The 26977-nt window shown below is 40.1% G+C and overlaps 2 protein-coding genes across 3 annotated transcripts; one reads left to right on the top strand and one right to left on the bottom strand.

The window, feature by feature from the left end:
* Positions 1 to 3168: 3168 nt before the first annotated feature.
* LOC311070918 (uncharacterized protein) lies at positions 3169 to 5049 on the top strand (the record flags this gene model as incomplete). The annotated part of the gene is made up of 2 exons (XM_084095039.1): positions 3169 to 4034; positions 4864 to 5049. The coding sequence occupies 2 exons, from the start codon at positions 3169 to 3171 to the stop codon at positions 4940 to 4942; spliced, it is 945 nt and encodes a 314-aa protein (XP_083951165.1). The 3' UTR covers positions 4943 to 5049.
* Positions 5050 to 5778: 729 nt separating this feature from the next.
* On the bottom strand, positions 5779 to 26349 carry morc2 (MORC family CW-type zinc finger 2). 2 transcript variants are annotated; one of them, XM_084095036.1, is made up of 27 exons: positions 26176 to 26349; positions 24906 to 25073; positions 24312 to 24365; positions 23529 to 23563; positions 23358 to 23426; positions 23164 to 23254; positions 22964 to 23072; positions 22717 to 22876; positions 22513 to 22624; positions 17885 to 18010; positions 17636 to 17715; positions 14702 to 14784; positions 14446 to 14531; positions 14119 to 14259; positions 13168 to 13322; positions 12933 to 13061; positions 11396 to 11501; positions 11179 to 11311; positions 11011 to 11097; positions 9946 to 10227; positions 9569 to 9853; positions 9435 to 9498; positions 9214 to 9352; positions 7149 to 7325; positions 6979 to 7072; positions 6710 to 6898; positions 5779 to 6529 (listed from the first exon to the last, which is right to left on the bottom strand). In XM_084095036.1, exons 2-27 carry the CDS (start codon positions 24971 to 24973, stop codon positions 6461 to 6463), a joined length of 3123 nt encoding a protein of 1040 aa, XP_083951162.1. In that variant the 5' UTR covers positions 24974 to 25073; positions 26176 to 26349; the 3' UTR covers positions 5779 to 6460. The 2 variants fall into 2 exon arrangements, with proteins under 2 accessions (XP_083951162.1, XP_083951163.1); XM_084095037.1 differs by having other exon boundaries at positions 26157 to 26342.
* Between the last annotated feature and the right edge of the window lie 628 nt (positions 26350 to 26977).

Genomic DNA, 26977 nt, shown 5'->3' with positions numbered 1-26977 from the left:
CTGCTCTGCTGGCGCACCCGTCTCCGACCGCCCCAGTTGCTCTTACTACAGACGCCTCTGATTACGCCGTGGGGGCTGTGTGTGAACAGTGGGTGGGCGGAGCCAAGTCTTCGGAGCCATGGTCTGGTCGACAGCAGCGTCAGCTCGCTGCCATCTCTGAGTACACCACTGACACCACTGGCCGGCAAAGACAATTTCGTTGCCGACTGCCTCTCCCGGGCGGTCACTGGTTCCGTCCACTTGGGCCTCGACTATGCAGCCATGGCTGAGGATCAGACCGCGGACTCTGAGGTGCAAGCCTACAGGACGGCCCCAACTGCGCTGCTCATGGAAGATGTAGTGTTTGACACGGCCAACACTACACTCCTCTGCGACGTCTCCACTGGCAAACCGCGCCCCATGGTACCCGCTGGCTGGAGGCATAAGGTTTTTGACACCATCCAGGGCCTTTCCCACCCGGGGATGAAGGCCTCTACCAAGCTGGTGGGGGCCAAGTTCGTCTGGCCAGGCCTGCGGAGGGACGTCAGGGCCTGGGCTGCTGCCGGTGTGGCGTGCCAGGGCGCAAAGGTGACTCGTCATACCAAGGCCCCTTTGGCACCCTTCAAAGTGCCAGAGAGGCGTTCTGATCATGTGAATGTGGACCAGGTTGGTCCACTTCCCCCCTCACCCAGCAGATCCAACTCCCAGAGTATTCCCACTGCGCCGCCCACACCGCCCGTTCCACCCCCAGCACCGGAGCCTAATCATCGACCTGAGCCACATCTACCAGTTCCAGAGAGCTATGCTGGTGAGCCGAATTTCTGCAGAGCCTTTCTTACCAGATGTTCGATGCATTTCTCGTTGCAGCCCAGGACGTTCGAGACGGAGGAATCCAAGGTGGCATTCGTGCTTACTCTGCTCACGGGGCGAGCGGCGGTGTGGGAGAACCAAGACCGATGCTTCGCCTCGTTCCACACACTGTCCGCTGAAATGAAGAGAGTTATCGACTGGGCGGTAGCCGGTAAGGAGGCTGCAAGAATGCTCGCGGATCTCAAGCAGAGTGATCGTTCCGTGGCCGATTACTCGATAGAGTTTCGTACATTGGCGGCGGAGTGCAAGTGGAACGAGGAGGCGCAGTGGGATATGTTCCTGCATGGGCTGGCCGACCGTGTTCAGGAGATATATATGCTGGACCTGCCTCAGAGTCTTAACAGACTTATTGACCTGGCTCTACAAATGGATGCCCACATCAGTCGTATGGAGCAGTACACTTGCCTCATCCGCACTCCCGAAGGAGTTGGGGGTCGAGTCGCCAGCGAGGAGAACACGGTCGGTCACGTCGTCGATCACGAGCCCATGCAGGTGGGGAGAGCTCGGCTTTCCCGGGAGGAGAGAGAGAGGCGGAGATCCCGAGGACTGTGCCTGTATTGTGGAGGCACAGGACATTTTCTGCACTCATGCCCAGTAAAAGAGCAAGCCCGATAGTAAAGAAGAGGCTACTATCGGGTGGGATCTCCACCGAGAAGTCCTCACCATCAACTCTCCTTCTGGTAAGACTGAGATGGGCCAACCACACTCACACCTGCAAAGCCTTACTGGACTCCGGAGCCGAGGGTAATTTCATGGACCTTCACTTTGCCCACAAGTTACACCTCCCCATCACACTTGCTCAGTTTGTGCCATTGGTAAGACGTCTAACCGACCTCCTGATGGGTTACTCCAACCGCTGTCTGTCCCTTCGAGACCCTGGTCCCACATAGTGCTAGATTTTGTCACCGCCCTCCCGCCCTCTAGTGGCATGACGGTTGTTTTAACCGTAGTGGACTGGTTCTCGAAGACGGCACATTTCATTCCCCTGCCCAAATTACCTTCAGCCAAGGAGACAGCGGTGACTGTAATTGATCACGTCTTTCGGTTACATGGCCTCCCGATGGACGTGGTTTCCGACAGGGGTTCCCAATTTGTGTCCAAATTCTGGCAAGAGTTTTGTAGGTTATTAGGATCTACAGTCAGCCTGTCTTCGGGTTATCATCCCCAGAGCAATGGTCAGACTGAGGAGGCCAACCAAGATTTGGAGAGAATGTTGCGATGTTTGATATCCAAGAATCCTTCATCCTGGAGCCAACAACTGTCTATGGTTGAGTACGCACATAACTCGTTACCAGTGTCATCCACGGGCCTCTCTCCATGTAGTTTAGGGTACCAGCCACCAATTTTTCAGAGTCTGGAATCCGAGGTCGCGGTCCCCTCCACTCACGCCTTCGTCCAGAGGTGCCACCGCACATGGACCAGAGCCTGTGAGACTCTGCTCCAGGTGGGGTGCGCACCAAGGCTAAGGCCGATCGCCACCGGTCAAGGCCTCCTGTATACGTCGTGGGTCAAAAAGTGTGGCTTTCTACCAAGAACATTCCGCTCCGTTCCGTTTCCAACAAGTTAGCTCCCAAATATATTGGCCCGTTCCCTGTCACCAAGATCATTAGTCCGGTGACAGTCCGACTCAAACTTCCGACTCAAACTTCTACTGGAGAATATGATGAATTATGATGCATGATGTCCAATTAAGTGGATGATTAATCAGAATTTCCTCTAAATCTAAAATCAATAGTTGGAAAATGTAACAATGACATGATTCCTTAGATGTTACTTCTTTTTTTTTTTTACCTGCAAAAAAAAAAAAGTCCATCCAAGGAATGGATTGATATTCCAGAGCAACTTTGCCATTTTTTTTGGTGACAGTGTATAGTGTCCACCGTAGAGGTTGATGTGCAACTATGCCATGAAAACTCTTGAATAAAATGCTTTTTCAGCTGTCCACTGACCTCTATGCGTGAAAGGGTTAAAGTGTTTGCCATTTTTTTGGGGCCCAAACTGTCACTTTTTAAAAATAATATCAAATATTTTTACCGTTTTATGAAAAGGCTCATAAGAATAGGCTACTTAGACTATTATGTATCAAAATATCATGCATAATCCACAAATATCTTATTGCAGACCCAACATCTCTCCCATCAATCACAGCACAAGGGTCTCTGACACCAAGCAAATAAAAATCTCTAGTGCAGACTATTCCCATGTGACATTATCTGAATCATTCATCTTAGTCGAATTTCAGTCTCATGGGTTTGAGCCACATCTACTTAAACACCCTTTAATCAGCACCAGTGTCTTCCATCTACTAAAGGCATTACAATGCTCACCTTTAACCTAACCGTTCCATTCTCTGTTGACTTTTCGCGTCCTGAAGATTATTTGATATTTATTTTTCATATCCTGTTCGCCACATGTTCGTCTCTCCTGGCAGGGTCAGTGGTCATCGGCATCATGGGCACCAGAGCCCTTCGCTCCCAGAACCGCTTCATCTTCATGTTAAACACCAGCATCAGTGACACGTTAACCGGTGGCTCTGTCTTCTACCTCGGCCTGTTTGACGTCCAGGAGGGTTACCCGTCCCGAAACGGCACTTATTACATTTTACCGTCATTTCTAGGGGTGAACGTGTTGACATTTGTGTTTGCTCAGTTTGACAGATACTTGGCTGTGTGTCACCCCTTCTTCTACAAGCGTTACATCACGCGCGGGGTTGTGGTTGGCGTTTGCGCGCTCTGTTGGATTTACACATATTCAATTCTTACTGTTCAAAGTGTCGTGCCTGTTGCTTTCGCCGCGCAAATGAACGCGTTTGGGGTCATTGTCCTACAGGTGATCGTGGCCATCAAAGTGTTAATGACCATCAAATTGTACATGATCGCGAGGCATCAGCTCAGCCGAGAGAAGCCCAGCAGCGACAAGGAGAGCAAGAAAGAATCACTGCGCATCATCGTTTATGTGGTCATTTGTTTTCTCATCTTGTGGGCTCCGTCTTTTGTGAACATCTCGGTCAAATATGTGACTAAGAACGGTCTGAGGTTCAAAAATGAGGCCACGAATCTTTTCGCGATCATGGCGCGAATGAACGCGCTCAGCACGCCCGCGCTGTATATTTGGGGTAGTCCGTCTTTGCGCGCGGCCGTCTGGAGCTCAGTGTGGAGTAAAATATTCAAGAGAAGAACGATAAGGTTTTTTTGTTTGTTACTGAATGTAAAATGTTCAAATCCATGCACACACATCTGTAAAAAAATATTGTAATATAGCAATGCCAACTGTAAGCCTCTGTAGGGCAACTATTTTACAATCTAAAATGCTTGATAATTTTTAACAAATATTATATGTATCCTAATGAAGTTAATGTAGCCTACTAACAACACACACTCACACACACAAAAGAATCCTTATATTATTCATATTATGGATTAAGACTTTTAAAAGAGAAAGAAACTAGAGTTTAATAAAACATTTCGTATAAATATTAATGGAACAAGGGATTGGACCATTTTAGTTTGATTCGTATTCAAAAATAATAGTAATTTAAAAAAGTGTTTAAATTCATCAATACGAACAACAAACTAAATGGTCCATCCGTTGTGCCATTAAGATTTACACAATTTCTTTCTTTAAGATTTTTTTTTTTTTACTTATTTAAAATTATTAATCCATAATATTAATAATATGTAGTTTTAGGATTATTCAATTCAATTTGATGGCATTTTACTTTTAAAAACTTAGAATTGTGGGAACGCTGAGTGTTGGCTGGGTAGGGTCCAAAAATCTGAGACTATTAATGAAAATACTTTTAGCACTTTTTTCCCCCCAAATCAAGTTTCCCCCCAAAATCCTAAATCTTTATTTTCAGGTTGAAATGAGTTTTTCAATATGGTCTCACAGCTGAAGGAACATAACACATTAACTAATCCATCAAACATTTCCTTTGTCAGTGTTATTAATAATTTAATCATCAAGCTGTGTGCAAGCTTACATCAATGCGTCTGTGTGTGTGTTTTGAAACAGGGTGGACTCTGGCCACATGAAACCCAAGAAGGGAGGAGAGAGAATTCCCAGCATCACGCAGAGTTCCAGAGACACATGAACACTGAAGACTGTCTCTGCTGAAACACTGAAACGATCCGAGCCATTACAACAGAGCAGCTAATATTAAAATAATATAAGTTTGGCTTCATGATCTATAATGCCAAATTTCACGTACTTTCACAATATTGTCTTAAGTAGGCTATATGATGCTCATGTCTTAAATGTCTTGCAAGGATTTCCCCCTCCAAACTTAGCTATGGGTAACATGTCCCTTAAAGTTATATTCTTACTGTTGCTATTTTTTTTTTTACATTTCATTGGTTAATGAAACACTAAGTTGTTAAGTAATTTACCTCATAAATTTACTGCATTCCTTGTAAGTGCGTATTTCGGCTGCTGGAGAAAAGCGCACCATTTTGAATTATTGAAAAAAATATCGTTAGGAATTTAATATAAAGGTTGTCAATTACATTTTTAACTTAACTAAATATTCCTGAAACTACACCCCAACAAAAAAACTTAAGGGAACTATATTCATTTTTTAATTTGGAACGGTACAATTTCTGTGAATAATTGTTTACAATAAAAAATAAATAAATCTCCATATCTATATATATATACATATTTATATCAAATAATAGCCGCCCTCATTTAATTTCAACATTTATGTTCAATACATTTACACTGTACTAGCACTAGCTATGTAAAATGCAACCGTTACATCTTAAAGCCAAGCATGTATATTCAATATACTTTATTATTGAATGTATTAATCAAATTATTTATTTTTGAATTATTGAATGTATTAATCAAATTAATAAACTAAATTGAGGTTACAAGTCAAGACCATAAAGCTGTTGTTTTTTCCACACAAACAGAAACATTAGACCAAAATGTGCATCCTAAACTTTATTGGACTGTTTTAATAAAACTTTTTAAAAAATATTCTCAGATATAAAGATGAAGACTAAATACTGTAACTGAAGAGGTTAACAGCGTCAGATCAGTGTTTATTCCAAAAAACGGAAACTGGAAGGTTAAAAATAAAACAACACGAACTGAACATCACATCCAAATAAATGGAAACCGAATCAGGAAGTAACTCAAACTTGAGACAATACGGATCACAAAGCAGCAAGTTAAAGCCCATTTTCAGACTCAAAATGTCGAACTGTTTTGAAAGGATCAATGCGAGCTGTGAGAACAGCTGAGGACTCTTCCATAAAACTGGGTTGAGAATGAAGCTTTACAATACTGGGACCCTAAAAAACAGCCAACATGAACTCAAAACCTCAATGTAGATTTAAATCAAACAAAGATGTGAAACTGCAGATTGAAAGCATTTGAATCTCTCATCACTTGCAGCTGCTGATGGCCTGAGTGGCGTTTCGAACCGAAAATTTCGTTGAAGTTGGCAATGAAGCTTTTGCTGCGTTACAGAGTTCTGTCACAGTATATAGGGATGAATATGTGGCCGACCAGCAATCATCTCCAGTCTTCCGCTAGAACTCTTAGTATGCATGAAACACAAATGTAGAGAGTGAAAATGAAGGTAAAACAGAGGAGATGCAGTGTTTCACTCTCCCTTTGTGACCAAATCTTCAATGTAGGCATCCAGCTCATCGTCACTGCTGATCTCAATGTCCTGCGGAACAAAATACACACATAAACAAAAGAATTCCAAACATTCTTTCCCATTGATGATTCTAAACAGCTCATTATTCTCATTTCCTTGACAACAGTCCACAAAATCAAAACAAATAGCAAAATGGATATTATTGCGTGTCAATGCAGTAAAGTGAGAGTGTGTGTGTGTGTTTCAGACCTCCTGGACTTTCTGCAGAAGAGCGACGATGTTGGTTCTGAGTTTGCGGAGTTTCTCTTCAGATTCGCGTAGTTTGGCTTCTGCCCCACTGCTCTTCTCCTCCACGGCTCGTGCCCGAGACTCGGCCCGCGTCTGGTAGGAATTACACAGACTCTGGAGTCCGGCCTCATACTGCTGGAAATACTCTTTCTGCAATGCACAAGACACTCATTTAAGCACTCAAATCATTTAGCCTTGTTATAAATATCTCAACGATGGTCTGTACTCACGATGGGAAAGGCCACAAGGTCCTCTGCGCTCATAGTGTTCACAGAATCTTTAGGGATTCGGAAATCCGGAGGGAAAAAATACCGTATAAACGTCCTGCGCAAAACAGACCATGAATGTAGGGATGAAAAACATACACAAAAAAACACACAAATCATTAACAGAAACAAACCTCATCATGGTCACCAGGCCTTCTGTGGTCTCTCTGCTCGGCCCGCTCTGAGTCGTGTCAGGCTCAGCAGCGGTGGGCGGAGTTACAGAACGTGCTGGACCCTGATTGGTGTCTGGACTTCGTGACTCTGGAGAGGCTGGACGCATAAGACGGACATCATCGCTGCCCTTAAACACCCTGAAAACAAACAAACAAACAAACACAAATTAACATTTGATGTGCAAAAGCAATTCGAATTTTAAAGTTGCGATGAAAAAGAAGCAGGGTCGGAAATTAACGCGGGTTTGGGGTAAAAATGCAACAACAAAAAACCACTGATAATTAGCATTTCCATCAGCCATATAGGTAAACATTTTGATGCGCTAAACCTTTTTTCGCAAAAAAAATCTTGTATTGAAACCTGGCTATAGATTTTTTAAATTCTAAAAATATTATTTTTTATCATCATCTCATATTTTTTGTTTTTTTATAATTTGGGTAATTTTTTAGCAATAGCTTTCACATTGCACATGGAGGCTTTATTTGAAACTTTAAACTAAATTTTGCACAGTAAACAAAATAAAAATTGGAAACAATAGCACAAATAAATACAATAGAATAAAGAGACAAATGAAACATGGCTTTAAGTTAGAGGTGGGTCTAACAGTTGTATTCGGGTAAGAAATACTACAGAAGACAGATATTTTGACAACTTTGTGTGTATTTGACTGTTTAAGCTCTGTTAAACCACGAAAAAGAACTCAATTTGGTCCTCACAAGCCATTTATGAAAGGCGACTTTATGTGCACGTCACTTATATAGATCAGTGATGCGTGTGTGAAAAGCGTGAAACCTGCAGGAATGAGTAAAATGATGTGCAATACTCGCAACCCCGCACCAAAATTCAGGCCCTGTAACAAAACTATTCAACCTGAGCGAATGAGAGGAGTGAGTGAGAGGAGGCGGATGTGTCACTTTGCCATCGGAATCGTTTCAGATATTTCAGTATTGATACGTATTGAAATATCGATATTTTTGACAACACTAATTTGTAGAAGTTTCTAGGGGTTGAACGATTTTTTTAAGCCAACATTTATGTGATTAAAGTCAAGTCGACTAGTCACTGATGACGTCATTGATGAACAAATAAGCCTGAACCTCGAGCTGAGACTCGAACGCGGGTTGCCTTGTGCACAGCTATGGCAATATGACACAGTACTCCTACATGACAGCTTATTTTTATCAGTTCTTTTGTCTTTGGTCGTTATATTTCTCACAGATTTCTGCTTGTTCTAAATCAGATACAGATTAAGTCGCACAGTAAAGATTACATTTATATGAATGCATTAGTGAGAGATAGAGCGATAGTGTGTGAATTAATTTGCAGCGTCTCTCTACTATTAGTGAAGCTTTTCATTTTTTTCATTGATAAATCACAGAACAGAGTTTAGAATATATTTCAGCGCTACTGAATGATTCTGTGTGCAATCTTCACGTGATGAGCGCGCTACTGTCTGTATGTGTGTGCGTTACAATGCAGCAGCGCATTAGTTTAGGACAGCGATTAACTTGCGTGTACAATAAGCTGTTTAAACCATGCATTCACCCGATCAATTTTGAGCATCTAGATGGTATAATCAAACATATCTTGTGGAGCGCTCTGAGTATGCATGTATTTGACATTTTAACTGTTGAAAACTGAGTGTAAAAGTGAACTTCAAAGATTTCTTATCCTGTTGCGCCCTCTATAGGCCATGATCAGCGACTAGTCAACGCCAAGTTTAAAAACGCCATGGCAGAGCATTAAAGTCGACTAGTCTGTGCAACCCTTAAGAGTTTCCCTTTCAGACACAAAATTTATGGGAGGAGACTATTTAAATAAGTCATGCAATATGCTTTTAGCAACACGGTTTGCTGTGGTATATTAACTGGCATTTGTACCATTATTTAACACTCGAAAAAGCATGTCTTCACCCTTTTAGGGATTGCTTTCTCACATTAATTTGCCCTGTTTAGTAAATCTGGTCCTTCGTGTAGTATGTCATACATGTGGTGAATATTGATTAGTGTATGATTGTGCATGTACCAGCGGTCTCTTGGAGTGTTCATGGGAACGTAGTCGAACTTGACTTTCCAGCGTACATTGTCCTTTCCCGTCTCTACTGCGGTTACACGACCCGTGAACCACTCGCCGTTCACCTTCGCCTCTACCTGCATGCCTTTATCTACAACACACACCATTGATTAGATCTCGACCACACAATTCCACGCATCTCTTTACAATCCGAAATGATATACATATATTACCTTTCTGTGCATTATTTTTTGTCACATCTTTCTTCAGATCTTCATTAGTGCTATTCGTGATAACCTAAGAGAGAAATTGAGATTAATTAAAGCTGTATTGAGAGTGAATTAAGCGTTGTGATGTGATTCTGTACCTCAGTGTTGGTCTGTTTGACTGATGCTGCTGCTGCTGCGACTGCTACTGGTTTTTTTTCCACTGCAGTTTTCCCTCGAGCCTGAACAGACGCCGCCATCTTAGATTTTTTGGGTTGAGGTTCATCCTCTTCTGACGCACTGTCTTCTTCATCCTCCTCTTCTTCCTCCTCTTCCTCTTCACTTTCTTCTTCCTCGTCATCCTCCTCTTCTTGGACTCTACCCTTCTTTATGTTTCCTTTCTTGCTGGGTGGAGTTTGTTTGCCAGCAGTCTTGGCGGACGATGGCTAGCATAAAATAGTTACGATATTTTTAAGCAATGTGAAAACACAAGATATTTAAAGTTTGAGTTTATGTATGTGTTTTTGAGTCGACTTACTGTAGCAGTGCGGCTCTGCATGGCACCTCTGCGAGCGGGCGTTTTTGTGGGTGGAGTTGGGGGCGGGGCTACAGGTTTGGGGGCGGGTTTTGTTGCCTTCGCTGCAGGTGATGGCTTCGCTTTGGGTGGAGGTGCTGGTGGGGTCCGCGTGGGTCGTGAAGGAGGTGTTGGTTTAGGGGGAGGAGTTTTTGTTATCTGCGGTTGACTGACAGCTTTTCTGACCACTGCAGGGAGAGGTGGTGAACGTGGGCGGGGTGCTGCTCGCTGGGATGAGCGGGTCGGCTATAAGGGTTCAACAAAATAAAGAGAACAATAAATAGCTTGAAACCAAACAAAAACATATCCAGGTCAAATTAACCCTTTCTCTTAAAAAAAAAAAATTACACCTATTTTTAGGATCTTTATTTTATGACAGAAAGCATATTTCCAGTTATATGGAAGCTTATTTCCGCCACAGAATAATAATAAAAAAAAGGTAATTGCGACTTTTTATCTCACAATTGTGAGTTTACACCTCGCAATTTTGACTTTTTATCAGGATTGTGTTATAAAGTCAGAATTGTGAGATACAAACTCGCAATTACGAGAAAAAAAAGTCAGAATTTCGAGGTTCGAATTACAATTCTGACTTTATAACATGCTATTGTGAGTTCATAACTCGCAATTCTGACTTTATAACTCACAATTCTGAGAAATAAAATCAGAATTGTGAAATGTAAACTCACAATTGTGAAATAAAAAGTAGCAATTATCTTTTGAAAATGTTTTATTCTGTGGCGGAAACAAGCTTCCATACAGTTATTATACTGTAATGCGAACACAAATATATTATTTAAAATGAGTAAATCAAATATATATATATATATATATATATATATATATATATATATATATATATATATCATGGTAAAAAAATTAACTGTGAAAAATGTCCAGCTGCATTTGGCCAGAAAATTTGCTTAATTGCGGTGAAGTGCAGATTTAAAAAAATAATTTGGCCTGAAATATAACTTTTTTGTGTGTGATTCATCCACAAACATCTAGATGCACACACACATACTGTACCTGAGGCGTGCGCTCTTCTGTAGGTTTTGTACTGACATCTAGAGGCAGCCGTTTTATATCTGCTGTTGATTTTATTGTTGTGGTTTTCTGAAGTAGGAGAAATAAAGCATACATTTAACCAAAACAGGCAGAGCAAAGCTCAGAAGAGAGCTGAGGTGACAGACAGACCTGCAGGGACTCCAGTTTCTCTTGCTGCTGACGGATTTTATCTGACAGGTCTTTCTGTTTGTCCTCTGTCGACTTGATGTCTTTTTTCAAAACGCCGACGGGCAAATTCTGCTTCTGCTCAGACGCATCACACCTAACAGAACAGAACAACAAACAAAACATTAAAAAAGACACAGTCTTAAATGGTTAGACTGCTTCTGGTGTCCAGTTTCCCAACCTGTCCTGTGTGCCGTCCGGGTTCATGAGACACACCCAGCTGTCTGGGTACCGTTTGTCCACAGCATCCATCTGAAATGGCAAAGTCCGCCATTTCAAACACTTATCTACAGGAAGATAAAAACAATTAAGAAATTAGATTTTATGGGGGTACTCAATTAAAGTTCCAAGATGCCCAGGCTCTATATTTTCTTCTGAGTGGAGGTTCAGACAATGCTTTTTTGCAATAGTTACACATTTTCATCATCAACAAAAAAAAAAAACCCTATCCTCAAATAGTCAAAGATGAGGATACTGTTTTTGCTGCTGTTGTTTAAATAACCACGTCATTGCAGCTATTAAATGTGGTGCTTTATACCATGGTCTGGGTGAATACTTGATTCTGATTGGCTGCAGGGTGTCCATTAAAAAGTGATAGAGGACACCTAGTAAAGGAGATCTGGTGAAACTGACTGTTTACCATTAGAAATTAATAAATAAATGCGCTGGCTACATCAGCTGTGAGTAACCATAGCAACAGGCAGTCAAAGTATCTATACTGACTATAAATCGAGCATACTATAAATATCTCCGGTTGCTAAATAAACCGTCAGGCGTAACCAGGGAAACCAAGTTATTGTTTGTAAAAACTTTAGATTTCGATTGTAAAACTAATTAAAATATAAACTAATGTTTTAAAAATGTGTTATTTGGCAAGTGACCATGGTATAAGCGTGTTAATGCCCTTAAGAGGTGTCCATTGTCAGGTATTAATGGACTTTGGGCCGCCTCGCCCTCGTCCATTAATAGCTGACAATTGACACCATGTATGCAGATGAGTGTGACCTTTTTATTAAATTATTTGATTAAACCCAGGGAAAATACACCATCTCTCTTCTCTCGTGGATCTTTTCCTCCGACACCACATATTGTTTTTGTCTCTCTGGGAAACATCTCAACTTTGTGTTACACATGGAACACAAAGGGCTTGAATCAAGCACATTTGGCTCTAGATTTCAATATAAGAGGATATAGCAGCAAAAAGATAATTACCATAAACTGATTTATGATTTAGAATTACCATAACTGATAAACTGAGTAATAAGCTGATTACTATAAACTGTAGAAAAGGTAAAATTATGCTAATGTGTCCGGTTAAACCTAGCCAGCGGTCCGAGGATGAGGATGCATGTCCTAGGGTGTGCTGGTTGTTTCTTACGGCATTGCTATGTGATTGCTTGGGTATTTTAGGTGGTTTCTTACCTGCCCAAGACATAATAACCTACCCAACATGACTCTGGTCTCTAGATAAGGGTCAAGTTCCACCTTCAATGAAGTCTAGAAATATTTGTTTAAGAGTCTAATTGCTTAGTATATAAAAATTAATAAAAATACACCAGTAACAAGTGTCACAATTAGATGCAACATTCACATCGAACAAAAGCTTAGTACTTTAGTAATCAAATCAGTAACCGCAAAATATGTTTTTAGGATATAAATGTGTTTCTGGCATGTTAAAGGAAGCTTGTGAAGTGCTGAGAGTGAGTTTATGTTCGTACCACACTGGATGGTGACCGGTATCTCCATGGCTCTCCGTCGACGAAACCGAATTTCATTTGATGGGACGGCGTTCCAGTTGGCCGACAAATAGCCAAATTCATCCCAGAATTTCACTATACCCTTCTGAGCTGTTGAGGGAAACATTTAATTCATGTTAAATTTATTACAAACATTATAAAAAATAATATATGCCTGTCTGCATGTTAGTTATCAAAGACAAACACACAGACTGACCTATACCGATGTCCTTCCAGTACTGGGCGAGATATTCTCCCATGGCCCTCAGTAAGTGTCTGTATTCTTTAGCGTCTGCAAAGTCCTGCTTGTTGTGCGTTGGCTCGAGCACTAGATAGGGAACATCCACCACTCCTACAACACCTCCACAGGCCCTGATACACACACACACACACACACACACACAGAGGTCATCCACACTATTAATGCTATTGTTACTAGAGATGCACCGATGTATTGGCCGTCGATTTTTGATCAATTTACAACCATCAGCATATTAGCTATAGCATGAAAAAGGTCAATAAAACAATTGCTGTATGTGTTTTAATGTTAATCAATTAACAAAAGACAAAAAATAAACATAATAATAATAATAATAATAATTCGCTCACTACTCTTGACTAAATAACTTTTGTAACTTTCATAAATTGATATGTATAGGACCCTATGATTTCCGCGCTGAAATATTACTGTTGTACAGTAGAATTTAGCTACATCTCAATGTGTTAATAATATATGCATTTAATTTATACAGAGAAAAATATATATGTTATTTTACATTTGTTTACTTTATTTCTGTACTTTAAAAAACTATTAAACCTACTTAAAAGCACTGTTTATTTCATATGTATCTTTGTTCTGTTGTATTTATGTTGGCCTGCTGAATGTTAAATGGATCCAATCCATGTTTGGAAACATGGATTTAGAATCCACGTTTTTTATTAGCAATAAACTAGCATAATGTAATGCATGTTTTTTTTTTTTTTACTTTGCTGATTTAAAACATGATCAAAACACAATCTATTTTAATGTAATCAAGTGACAAATATCGGAATCGGCCAATAATTGTTTGTTAAAATCGGTATCGGCCCCAAAAATGTTTAGCGGTGCATCCCTAACTGTTACACATCAGCTTGTATAATGTATAATATCTGTGTGATTTTCACTCACATTCCTCCCTCCAGCTGTGGTCCCGTCTTCTCGTACATCTTAATAAGACGGCTGCAGTTATAGACGAACATACCATCCTGGTCTCGCCTCTCGATGTTCACGCCAAATATAAAGTTCAGCTCCTTGGGTTCTTTCAAAGCTCTGAAACGACAAAATGCTGATTTTGAAACTGTGTTTTGTGAGCGTTATACAAATAAATCTTGACAATAGTCAGCAAGTGTGTTTTCAAGGATATGAGGCTATATTAGACTAAAGTCAAATGTGATAATTATAAAACATCTTTAAGAGGTTATAGTGTATTTGTAGGAGTGGATGGGTGTGTGTTACTTTTGTTTGGATGCATGGATGGCTTGTTTTCTAGTAGCTTCAGCACGTAACGCCACAGCCGAATCCTGCGCCTTTCTCAGTGCGGCCTGAAATCACATGATGAGAATATGAAACAAATTTATTAAAAACCTGCATATACGACAAACTCATAAGTGCAATTTATGAGCGTCTAAATTCAAATTTGTTTAATAAACAGATAAAAATTGATAAATAGTCCAGAGTTCTGTTCTGGGTCTGAATTGTGTGTGTGTCTTACTCTGGCTTCTTTGGATAGGTCATCACCAAGCTTTAACTCCAGGGCACGAGCTTTACTCTCGGACTCCCGCGCCTTCTCCTCAGCTAGAGAGGAAGTCAAACATACGCACAAGTCAAGTACCATTTATTTATAGTGATTTTTCTACATTTAAATTTTCTAGTCCCACCAAAGCCTTATTTGATCAGTTATTGTGATTTATGAGTGATGTTGATGACAGCTGTTCATGTTAACCCCCTCCCCCCCTCTCTCTGTCTTCAAACTAAGCACTGTCTTTGCTCTCTCTCCCTCACACATATTAATTAAAGACCCACTCCGATGAAAATCATGTTTTTCTAGGTGTTAACATGTTCTTGTGGCATTTTTCTGATGTTAGAGGACATATCTTGAGAAAAATAAGTTCAAAGTTGTATTTCTGAGTATTTCTGCATTCAAATGGCTGTGAATCAGTAGCAGACGCTAAAATGCCAGCTAAAATAGACTGGAGTTGTGACGTAGTAACTCCACTGGGCGGTGCCACAAGCTCATACTCCCCTCCGCCCCCGCCCCCGCCCGCGCCCGCGTGGCTCAGGTTCTGAGGAGTAGAGAAGACGATGGCGGATCAACACCTATGTGCGGTAGCGGGTTGCAATGCTAACTGTACGTTCACACCGCCGCCGACTTGAGCGGCAAAGAAGCTCTGGCCGCCCTGTCAAGGACGCTTGTCAAAAAGTACGAGGAAGCTTGTTGACGCTTTGGCCGCTCTGACGTAGCAGCATTCTATGTTCGACCATGGGAGAAGAGAAGTGTCACACCATGAAAAGTAAACAAAATAAACAAGCAATACATTGACACTAGAAACCTTTTATAATGACAGCATTTGTATAACCGTTTTGGTCACATTATTATTTATTATTATTAATAGTGAGTGCGCGCGCGCGGCCGAGGCTCTCTCTCTCTCTCTCTCTCTCTCTGCGTTCTTATATGCCCTGTCAAGCGCGCCCTGTTAAACTGGCAGGACTTAAAAACACATGCAAATGATAAACTTTCACTCTGATGGTTAAACTGCAATTAATCCGATAATGATAGGAAACCCAGCAACGGCGATGATCAGATTCTCCTCCGTTTTCTCGGAAGCTCAAGTCGGCGGCGGCGTGAACGAGGGGGAGGGTCGTCTCCGTGCCAACGGCTCCGCCCACAACGCAGAGGCGAATTGCTAATGAGCTACTGCCGCTCTGCTGAAGCAAAGTCCCAGAAAACGGCACAGGTTTTGTGATTTTGGCTAAAAACGGCATAATCATCATTTAAAGACCACTGAGAATGTTTAAAAATAGCTCAAAATATGATCGGAGTGGGACTTTAAAATCAGCAATGCAATGCTGTTTGCTACCAGTAAAAAGCGCAGAAGAGATGATTGATTGGTATGTTTTACATCTTTCAACCAGTGTTTCAACTGTGGAACGATATCGATAAAACAGCTTGAGAATAATGCACTATATTGCATGTGTAAATGTAAATTATTAAATTTCAAAAATGAATTGGAGTAGAATAGTAACTTTAGGGAGTTTGATTGACAGGCAATCTGACCTATCATAATCCGCCATCCTGCCGAATCTGCCATTTTTGTCCGACAAAGCAGTCAGGAGAGTTAGTAGATTAACGTAGGAGGATTTGAACCTGAATAACGGCATGTACTGACGTCTTTCCGCGGTTAAAACAACATTCCTTATGTTCATTCATGTTTATTTGATGCTATAAATGAACTAGAAGGAAGAGATGATCGGTTCACGAGCAGCTTTAACACAAGCGATCTGTCAGAAACATTAAAGGGCCACGAAACGGTATTTATTGTTTAAATTTCGTTTAAAAAAATTACCAAATTTGAAAGGTGAGACTTTGTTTCATATCAAGTGTCTGAACCCCATTGAAAACCTCTGGAATGTGACCAAGAGGAAGATGGACGGTCACAAGCCATCAAACAAAGCCGAGAAGCTTGAATCTTTGCACTAGGAGTGGCATAAAGTAACCCAACATCAGTGTGAAAGACTGGTGGAGAGCAAGCCAAGACGCATGAAAGCTGTGATTGAAAATCAGGGTTATTCCAGCAAATATTGATTTCTGAACTCTTCCTAAGTTAAAACATTAGTATTGTGTTGTTTAAAAATGAATATGAACTTATTTTCTTTCCATTATTCGAGGTCTGACAACACTGCATCTTTTTTGTTATTTTGACCAGTTGTCGTTTTCTGCAAATAAATGCTCTAAATGACAATATTTTTATTTGGAATTTGGGAGAAATGTTGTCAGGAGTTTATAGAATAAAGCAAAAATGTTAATTTTACCCAAACACATACCTATAAATAGTAAAAACAGAGAAACTGATAATATATATATACACACATCTATACATATATATATATATATATATATATATATATATATATATATATATATATATATATATATATATATATACACACATACATATACATATCATATATATAAAAAACACCGTGCCACCGCCGGTGGTTGGTCCATTACCACCGTCACAGCCCTATATATACACACACTACATAAATCATTATACAAGAAAAGACAAAAAAAGAAGACCTGGGAATGAGACATAAGTGATTTGATTGTACAGCACAATGTCTAATTCACTCACTTCACTAAGAATCTAGTCTAAAACCCACTTACATTTCCTCGTCTGTTCGAATCTTTATCAAAGGAAGTGTGAAATGATGCCTTTACAAACATGCCCATTTCCTGTGTGCTTTTAAAGCAAGCATCTACATCTGTCAACACTCATCGTTCAGTATTTGTGGAGCTTAAAAGCAGAAACGGTCAGATAGAGGAAATGCTATCATAACCCACAAAGCCCGAAGTCAACTTCCCTTAACACCCACCAGCGATGCTAGTCCAGTCTGAGCTGTTTGTGTGGGCTGGGGTTAAACTCACCGAGTTTCGAGAGGTGATCTGCCTTCTTGACCTCCTGCTCCGCACGGGTTTTAAAGCGTGTCGACGTGTATCTGTACATCCTAGAAGTCAAAAGAACAGGCTGTTCTGTATTTGGGATTGTTTTTGCCACTGAGGGAGTTACAAGAACGCTCCACTATAAAACTAGCACTTTTTCACAACATGAAGAGGTTTGATATGAAACCCTGCGGCTGTGTGATATGTGTGAAGCTGGTGTTATTTCATGTTTACCTAGGGTTATACAAGCAACAAGACAACCGCTTGGTTCGAACTTTGTGACCCTGAATGAAGATCCTCATCCTGGGGTCGATGTACAGGACAGCAGCATACGCACGGAAGGACCGCCTCTCTGGCTTTCTGTTTATGACAACAAATGTACATTCAGCATCATCAAAAAACATCCAACATTACATTAACATGTTAAAAACCCACACTGTATGTTAGTAGTGTTGTGTTCGTCAACGAAAATTATGACTAAATATCGTCGTCAACGAACCTTTATCAAGTGACGAAAACGAGACGAGACGCAACGTAAATGCTGGTCATGTGACGATAACTATAAACAAATGTATAATGCAATATTGAGACAAATAAAAACGAGACTAAATGTGGTTTACAAAATAAAAACTATGCTAAAATGTCTCTTCATTTTCATTGACCAAAACGAAACGTTATGACGTTATTTCGTCTCGTTTAGTCGTGTTATTATTATATTTTGCAGTATTTCTGTTTCCCGTGTCTCACTTCAGGGGCTGCATCCGGTCGCACTGCGCAGACGACGTCACTTCCTCAAGCCCCACTCGCGGCATTATTTTATGCTACTGCGGTGAGTTAGCGTAAACAACAACCAACAAAGTTAAATCTGATGCCCGTTTCACACACACTCTGTGTGCAGTGTGTATGGAGCAGGAGCAGCACTATAGTGCTTTTTCACATATGCTGCGTTTGCAGTGCGTAACTGATCCACAGCTGTACCACAAACACATACTCAATATTTTTATTTCAAATCCAGAAGTTATCAGCTACTTTTATTTAAAAAAAAGTTTTTCCAGCATTGCGATTCTCTTTGTACACACATACTCTTTAATAGATGTAATTCACGTTTAAACACAATTTAAACACTGTATTATTCAATGCATTACTTTTATATAGATTTATATATTAAGTTGCTCAAGCAAGTGGTAAAATATTTAACCATGTACTTATATTAAAATCGCAAACATTTTAATTTAATACAATAAATCTTGGATGTCACAAAGAACTTGTTTTTCCACCTCCACGAATGAGACGAGTGTTACTTTTCTGTTCGCTATTTTTGCTATTTTTCCATAGTGGTTCACTATATTGACTGGGTTAAATAGAATTGCATTACTAAAAAGAGACTAAAATACAATTTTCATTGACTACAACTAGACTAAATGTCATCAGTTTTCGTCAACTAAAACTAGACGAAAATAGTCATGGATAATTCTGACTAAAATGCTCAGACTTTTAGTTGACTGAAACTTGACTAGACTAAAAAGGAGTATGAACGTGACTAAAACTAATAAAAACTAAAATGACAGCTTGACACAAAGACTAGACTAAAACTAAAATTAAAATAGGCCGCCAAAAACAACACTATATGTTAGTATGTTAGTCAGTTAGCATCACGCTGGTTCCCTCGACAAAAACCCAATAGGATTTAGCCATAGGCTTTTGGATTATCGCTAAAAACATGCGCTGTGATCAACAAAAGCTTATGATACTTGCATGTTTTGTCCATCAAGATAATTATCATCACAGATGAACACAACTTTCATGAATTTTGAAGCTTAAATGCAGTCGCCAGAAGTAAAAAGCTAAAGGTAGGCTATTAACGAACTATATCAGGGTCCCACGACTTCAACGTCACCATCACTAATCCTCCGACAGCTCTTTCAGTTTTAATTTTAAAAACATTTCCCATGAACGTTTGAGTTGGAATAGTTTGTAAGAGCACAATAATAAGCATAACGATGCTGTAAAAGCAGACTGAGTTTACTTGTTCGGTGTATAATCTCCTCGACAGCCTCTGTAGTCTCATTTAGACACTTGTTAGCAACCTAGCGCCTTTTTCAAGACACGTAACAGCTTAAAAAAAAAATCACGAGTGGGGTAACACTGATGTATTTTATGTCGTAGAATAAAACGTGAAAGTGTCTTGAGCTTGTGTTCACCACAGACATTATTTCAGCCATTTAACCGAAATCCCATTCAAGAAACCCATTGACTTCGGGACGATGAAATCAGTGCTAAAATGCAACTCGCTTCTGCGTTTTGGCCTACAAAGTGATGTCATGCCTACACCACTCTATATCAGTCGGTTTATGACAAATCCTGCACCCGGAGGGCCATTTTTCTGTAGAGTTTAGCTCACACCTGTCTGGAAGTTTCTAGAAATCCTGAAGATCTTGACTAGCTGGTTTAAGTGTGCTTTGAGTCAGTGCTGCTTGATTATGGCAAAAATCACAATTATTTAACACTATTATTGGTGGGTGATATGATCAAAGTCTTATTTCACGATATGAGCAATTTAAAATATCAGTGAAATTTAACCATTTTCAAAATTAATCATAGGTTAACTAATGTAAGAAAAAGGTCCTCAAAGCAATTACATATGACAAGTAACAGTCAGCAATACAATAAGAACAAAGAAACTACTTACAAACAAAATGGACAAATAAGTACAGCAGAATGAAAATATGAATTAAATTAAATGAAGTGTTTTAAGTTTTTTAGGAAGATGTACAACAGTGGTATTCAGATAAGTAATAGCCTACAAAAGAAAATTGAAAAATCAAATGTAAAATAACTGCTGTATACATTAAATATAAATTAATCCTTATTAAATCTACTTAAGTTATGCAGCCAAGATCAGTGAGTGATTTCCCTTTGTCATTTGTTGTACTCGACAGGTGACCTGCAAATTTTGCTCAAACGGGTGAGAAATATCCAACTGTGTCGGATACGGGTGCGGGTTGGGTCGGACACGGGGGAAACAAGGGTCTAAACACGGGTTTATATATGCATATATTTTTACGTTTGCATGCGATTGTTTTAAACCAAACAATCACATGCAAATGTAAAAATATATGCATATTTTTAGGAACACATCTACAAAAATATGCCTGTATTTCAAGTTGATAAAATCATTTAAAATCCACATCAGTTTATTTGTGCCCACGCGCCACGCCCTCCCAGGATCTATAACGTTACCTCGGCTACTTTCAGTTTTAAAAATTCATCATAACCGCGCGCGCGATCTGCTAGCAGTCGTCAAGATAGATGCTGAGGAGTTGAAGAAAAGAATAGCAGGTGGAGATTGTAAAGTTGTCGACAATACGTCATCAAAAATCAAGTCCAGTGTGTGGGAGAAATTTGGAGTTATCTGAAGAAAATATTGTGAAAGGCTTGCTGCATGCTGTTTCGTGTTGGATAGCCGCGCAAATGTGGAACTTCATCCCTGAGGAAGCACGCAGAAACTGTGGTAACAAACCAAGCAGTTCTATCGAACAGTATTTTTCAAATGTAACACTGTTAAGTATGTGTGGTGTGCAGGGCATGTTTGAACCCAAAATTGTCAGATGTAGGCTAGACGAAATTGTGTGGCTGATATAGTGTTGTCTGTTCGACTGGTAAAATGTTACAAGGCTACTCAGTTTTGTGGTAACGTTAGCCATGTTCTTCTTGTACTGGTCTTTTGACAGCTTCGGCTGAAGTTGTCCTTGTGTTAATTGTCGTGTAATAACTTCTGTATGACCTGGCAATAAACATTTTTGTCTATAAATTGGCTAAACTGATTTTATTTCGGGTGCGGGTCGGGTGTCGGTTCTATTTTAAGCGGGTCGGGTCGGGTGCGGATTTTAATCAGTGCTGCTGTCGGAAAACGGGTCGGATGCGGTTTTAAGCACTGCGGGTACAGGCGGGTGCGGATTTACCAAATCGGACCCATGCAGGACTCTGACCTCTCTTACTGAACGATGGAGGACCACTGAGGAGCCACGACTAAAGAAATCACCACGATTGGTCATCTCTAATCTGGGACAGCCCAAAATCATACAATGTGTACCGGGCATAAGTCTGCTGTCACTTTAAGAGCTAATGGACGGATCCAATAAACTGTTCTTTCAAACACGTCCCGCAGTTTAGCAACAGTAGACTGCATTTTACAACACTTACTTATTTGGCTGATATGGATGTTAAAGTCCCCCTGTAGTCAATATGTTTATCCCTTAAAACTCATCTTTCATCACCAAAATGACACATTTAAACATTTTTTTCCTTGAAAAGGTTTTCTTGATGCCTTAAAATAGCTTGAATGTAACTCAACACCCTTGCCTCATTTATTATACGCAGTTCTATGAATATGCAAATGAGCCCCGCCTCCACTCACTGAGATCCACTCGTTGTCGATCACGCGTTGATCTGATTACAAGGTTACAAGGTACAATTACTGGTTACAAGGTAGTTTGTGACGTCAGAAACACCAGCGATTTCAAAGTGTTTTTGAGACTGTCTTTGGTTCACTGCAGTTTTAAGGAGAAAATACTCAGCAATGGTGTCGACTTTACACATGGTTTGTCTTAAAGCACATTAAAAACACCACATAGACATATAAACAACATTAAAAGCTTGATTTTAACCACAGGAGGACTTTTAGAAAGGAAATAAAAGCATACTGCTGTGAAGTATTATTGTGTTTTCATAATCGTTGGATGCCAAAATCGAAAATCAATTATGATTAATCGCACAGCCCTACGTAAGAGTTGTTGCTAAGATCTGTAGAAATTGGACAGGATTAGACAACCCTGCTTATGAAAATTAGCGAATGGACTCACACTCCCTCTACGGGCGTCCCGGCCATCATAATGTCCTGGTGGTCCGTCTCCACATCCAGCTCCGGCTCTCGGTTATCCATCAACTTCAAATTATAAACTACAACCAGTGTACCTACGAACACACAATACTCAGATTTAACGGCCTCACCAGATACAATCTGATTAGCCGGCCTTCATTTCAGACAAAGTGCTGTAAAAACCAACCACTGGGTCCTTCGATCTTCTTGAACTGCCGAAATAGCTGCTCTTCGTTCTTAAAAGGAGAATACTTAAAGATGAGTTCAGTCTCAGTAGCGTACTTCTCAGTGTCTTGAGTCAGAGGTTGCTGGGTCTTCACGTCCCAGCTGGGTAATGGGACAATCACCTGCGAGAACAGGCCGAAAGCATTTAGAGATCTGCTCTTCGCTTAAAATGAGCATTTGTGAATGATGCTTCCCCATCAACTTCCTACCTCATCCAGACCCTCTTCCTCATGAAACGTTCGCGACAAAAACAAACACGTTAATTTGTCGTCTTTTTTGGTGAAAAGAATGAAGTCCTTCCCTATACGCATGGAACCCCTAAAAGAGACCAGGACGTACATTAAAAAAAACATAAATAACGAGATGATGGCAGTTCATCGGCTTCCAAGAAAAGTGTAACGATACTTACGACTTTAATCCGTTTCCATACTGGCCGATGTGAGTAGACTCTGGGAAACGTTTGCTCGATTTGCCGAACTGGATGACATGAGTGGCTTCACCTATTCAAAACAGTTCTGTTGTCATCACTGTTGTGTTTGAGATCTTGAGTGAAAATGCATGCATTTTGTGGTATGAAGGGTTTGGTTTCTTTGGTTTACTCACTGGGGTCCATTCCAGTGCCATCGTCAAGAAAACACAGCATAAACCCGCCTCTCAGATCCGGTCTCTTCTCTGATTGGCGGTAACAAATGAATATTAACAATCTATTTTGTTATACTACAAATTTTAGCAAATGTTGACATTTTTAACTTAGTTAAAACCATTGTATGTAACCTGTGTAGATGTCTATCCGTGTGGCATTGGCGTCTCTGTAGAAAAGAAATGGAGTGGATGTTCACTTCAACAGTGCAAATCTTTTTGATGATAGAAGCCCTTTTTACAGCTGATATCAGTAAGTTTTGGTCGATCGGATCACAAGTAGACCTGGTGTTTTAATCTGTCTTTTTTGTCCACTTTCAACCACTTCTGTCCTGATTTCTTCGAGGGAAGGGTTTACGGGCGAGTAAATGTATGGGTTTTTCAGATTTTTCGATCTAATGGATGAAATAAGCTTGTGTAATTTACATATGAACACGACCGGAGACGACGGAAAAACACACGGAGAGCATCAGCTTTAGTTTCTGCTCTGACAGACACAAGACCAGCCGAACGCTGTGAGTGTGTGTTAGAAATCAGGAATGGAGAGAGAACATTGTGCTTGGTATGTTTATCATCTTCAAAACAAACTTGGGTCTCCAGACGACAGATTAAACCCCGTCTGGCTCGAGCTCTTCTCATAATGTCACTCATTAGATCAGTAGACGGAGAGAAGACGGTCTTTTGTGGTTGTTTGAACACATTCGATCACATGAGCGTTTACACTACGAAAGCAATCCGGTCTAATGCATTTTCAACTCCCTCTGGAAGTGTCGAAAGTGGAGAAGCTCAAAACGTTAACAACTGTATTTACCGTCGTCCACTTGTGATCCGATCGACCAAAACTCATCTTAATACCAGGTGAAAACAGCGCCTTAGTGTCAGAAATATTTATTTTTAAAAACTAAATTGTGTTTGTACCTTGAATTGTCCACTAGTTCAGCCAAAGCTCCAAAAAGAAACTCATGGGTTGTCCTGTTGGCAATAATAGAATCGATAAACAACAAAAGAAATGACCTTTTTCATGGCCACTGTTACCTTTGTCCTTTATGGCGATAAATACCCAAGTATTTGTCAAAATATAATTCATACATTATTAGAACATTGTTATACATGTCTAAACAGAGCAACATCCCCATTCAAATTGTTCTTTGGCCTTCAATTCACAAAAACATGCATCGTTTGCAATCCCATTAATAATGGGCGCATTACTTTGCTCATCAATGCTACAGTAACTTTCATTGAATCAATGAATAATTTCTGGGTATGTTGTCATTGCAAACTGCTTAGCGGAAAGTAGAAGCAGGATCCTACTGACTGTTCACGGACCATGCAATGCATGTCGGCACACAAAAATGACCGCTTTTGAGAATCACAAGTTCCAATCTGATTGGCTGATTGATTGAGTCAGGGCGCACATACTTTTAGCAGTCCGATCGGAAACAAGGTTTCATGTCATCTTTTCTTTTGTTGCTTGCAAGAAAATTTGTAACGCTAACTCAAATTGATACTTACGAGTTTGTGTGCAGGTATTCAAAGGTGAGCTGAGCTCGGTTTAGCGAGCTATAATTTGTGTAGGCCATCGTCTCAAAATAAAACAAATTAAAAAAGAAAACTAGCTGATTGTATTCACGTCTCTACATTCTTCCCATTTCATGAGAATCATGTGTGATTGTTCAACACCTAGAAAACAAACAAAAACAAGCATGTCAGTACAAACTAGCCATCCAACGCAAAATTGTGATATATCACCAGTTTACAAACTCATTGGAAAGACTATGTTCAAAAAGGAATTTTAACACTGTTTACTGGGATCTATGGGATTTAAACTTTTTTTTAAAGTTGTAGACAACAATGGGCGATATGTTTCAAACAGTAATGTGCTTCGTTACTGTAATGTCGCATCCAGTGACATAATGTTTTTGTAAATTAATAATATTAGATTGCATTTTTAGCTCAATTTCAACTGAAAAAGTCTTGACTATGGGATGACAATATATTTGCAATGCATTCCTATGGGATTCAAGTGAATTGCATTGTGGGATTCCACACAGTGTTATGTTGTATACTGCATTCTGGCAAATGTAGTTGCATACTCTGCACAGTATGCATACCACATACTGCAAAAATAGTAAAGTAGTATGTTTTTGTGAGAATAACCTAAAATTTGAGAGAAGTATTAGTACTTGTTAAAAGCATACAAAACTATAGCATTTGCCATTCTGTGTGCTTTTTCCATCTAGTCATATTACAGGTTTAGTCATACCTTTTTTTTGCCAATTAATACGAACAGCAAATGATGCACCAAACCAAAATGATACCCTTTCCTTTAGCATCCATGATGCATTTATTGATCCTTTACAGACTTTTGCTTTAAAATGATTTAAAATGATAATGCATATTTTCCCCCCTCCTAGGCTAAATAATGACCCAGACAGGTGAGCTCATGAGTGGGGTTTTTACTGTCTGTCCTTGAACTGATTAAATTCACACAGAAACACACGCGAGGCCATCACATGCTGCCAAGGCCCTTGAGATCCATGCAACAGCAGACACTGAACTGCTAACACTTTCATTCGCCAAACACTCAAATCAGCATCTAAATCAATCAAATTTAACCCCTGGCTCACACAATAAAGCATGCACAGAAGAACTGGTCAAATTACTGCGGCCTGGCCAGAAACAACCGTCTTCATATACAAAAACCAACAGCCTTTGTACAGTAACGTTAACACAAGCAGTAAATGTGATTTAAATAATGCAAACCATTTAACCCCTCCTCTACCTCCGTTTCTTTTTATCCAACGATTTCTGCCTGCTGCATGAGGAAAACTACGAAACAAAACGTGTTTATTCCTTTTTCGTTCATAGAAAGTAGATGCAAGGCCTCGAATCGCTCCAGCAAGCGCTTTCCCTCGAACAACACACGCGAGCACCGAGACAGCTTGCCCCGCCCTCCTCGCCACGCTCAGCCAATCACACTCCTCGCTGGCTCATTACTCGCATCTGATTAGTCGAAGTCGCCGTCATTCAACGTAAAGCAGGAAGTAAGTTTGCTGGTCCATGAAGGAATGTGGTGTGGAAAAACGCGGGGAGGGAATCGTGCTAAAGCACAACACGACTAATCGATAAGCTGGTCTTCTGCGATTGGTTTTAAAATCATATAAAAGGTAATCATGATAAGACAACTTTTATGTGATATTAAAATACAGGTTAGCATGAATTCAGTCGCGTTTGGTTAGATACGTTGATTGCATATATTTTTCTGTTTAAAGGTGTAAAACGTGTAGGCTTTTTAGATAATCGTTTCTGGTGAAAAGGGGATGCTGATGATGAAAGTCGTATGTAATGGACGAAGGGGACAAAATGTCTGCCGTGTTTTCTGAACATAAAACAAGCTGTTTGAACTCTTCAAACATATATTGATTTCAAAGCGCTGTATGCATTGCTTTTAATGTGTTTTAGCCATAAATGGGTAAGAAATCACACCTGGCTGTCTATGACAGCGCTTGTCTCTGTAAACCGCAACAACAAAAAAAAGTGAGACGCGCACTTTTTAGCCAATAAGAAAACGCGTTCTTCCTTTT

The sequence above is a fragment of the Abramis brama genome (assembly GCF_963993115.1).
Source record: "Abramis brama genome assembly, chromosome: 20".
NCBI lineage: Eukaryota > Metazoa > Chordata > Actinopteri > Cypriniformes > Leuciscidae > Abramis > Abramis brama.
The sequence above is the reverse complement of the archived record's forward strand: the minus strand, read 5'-3'. Positions and strand labels throughout refer to the sequence as shown.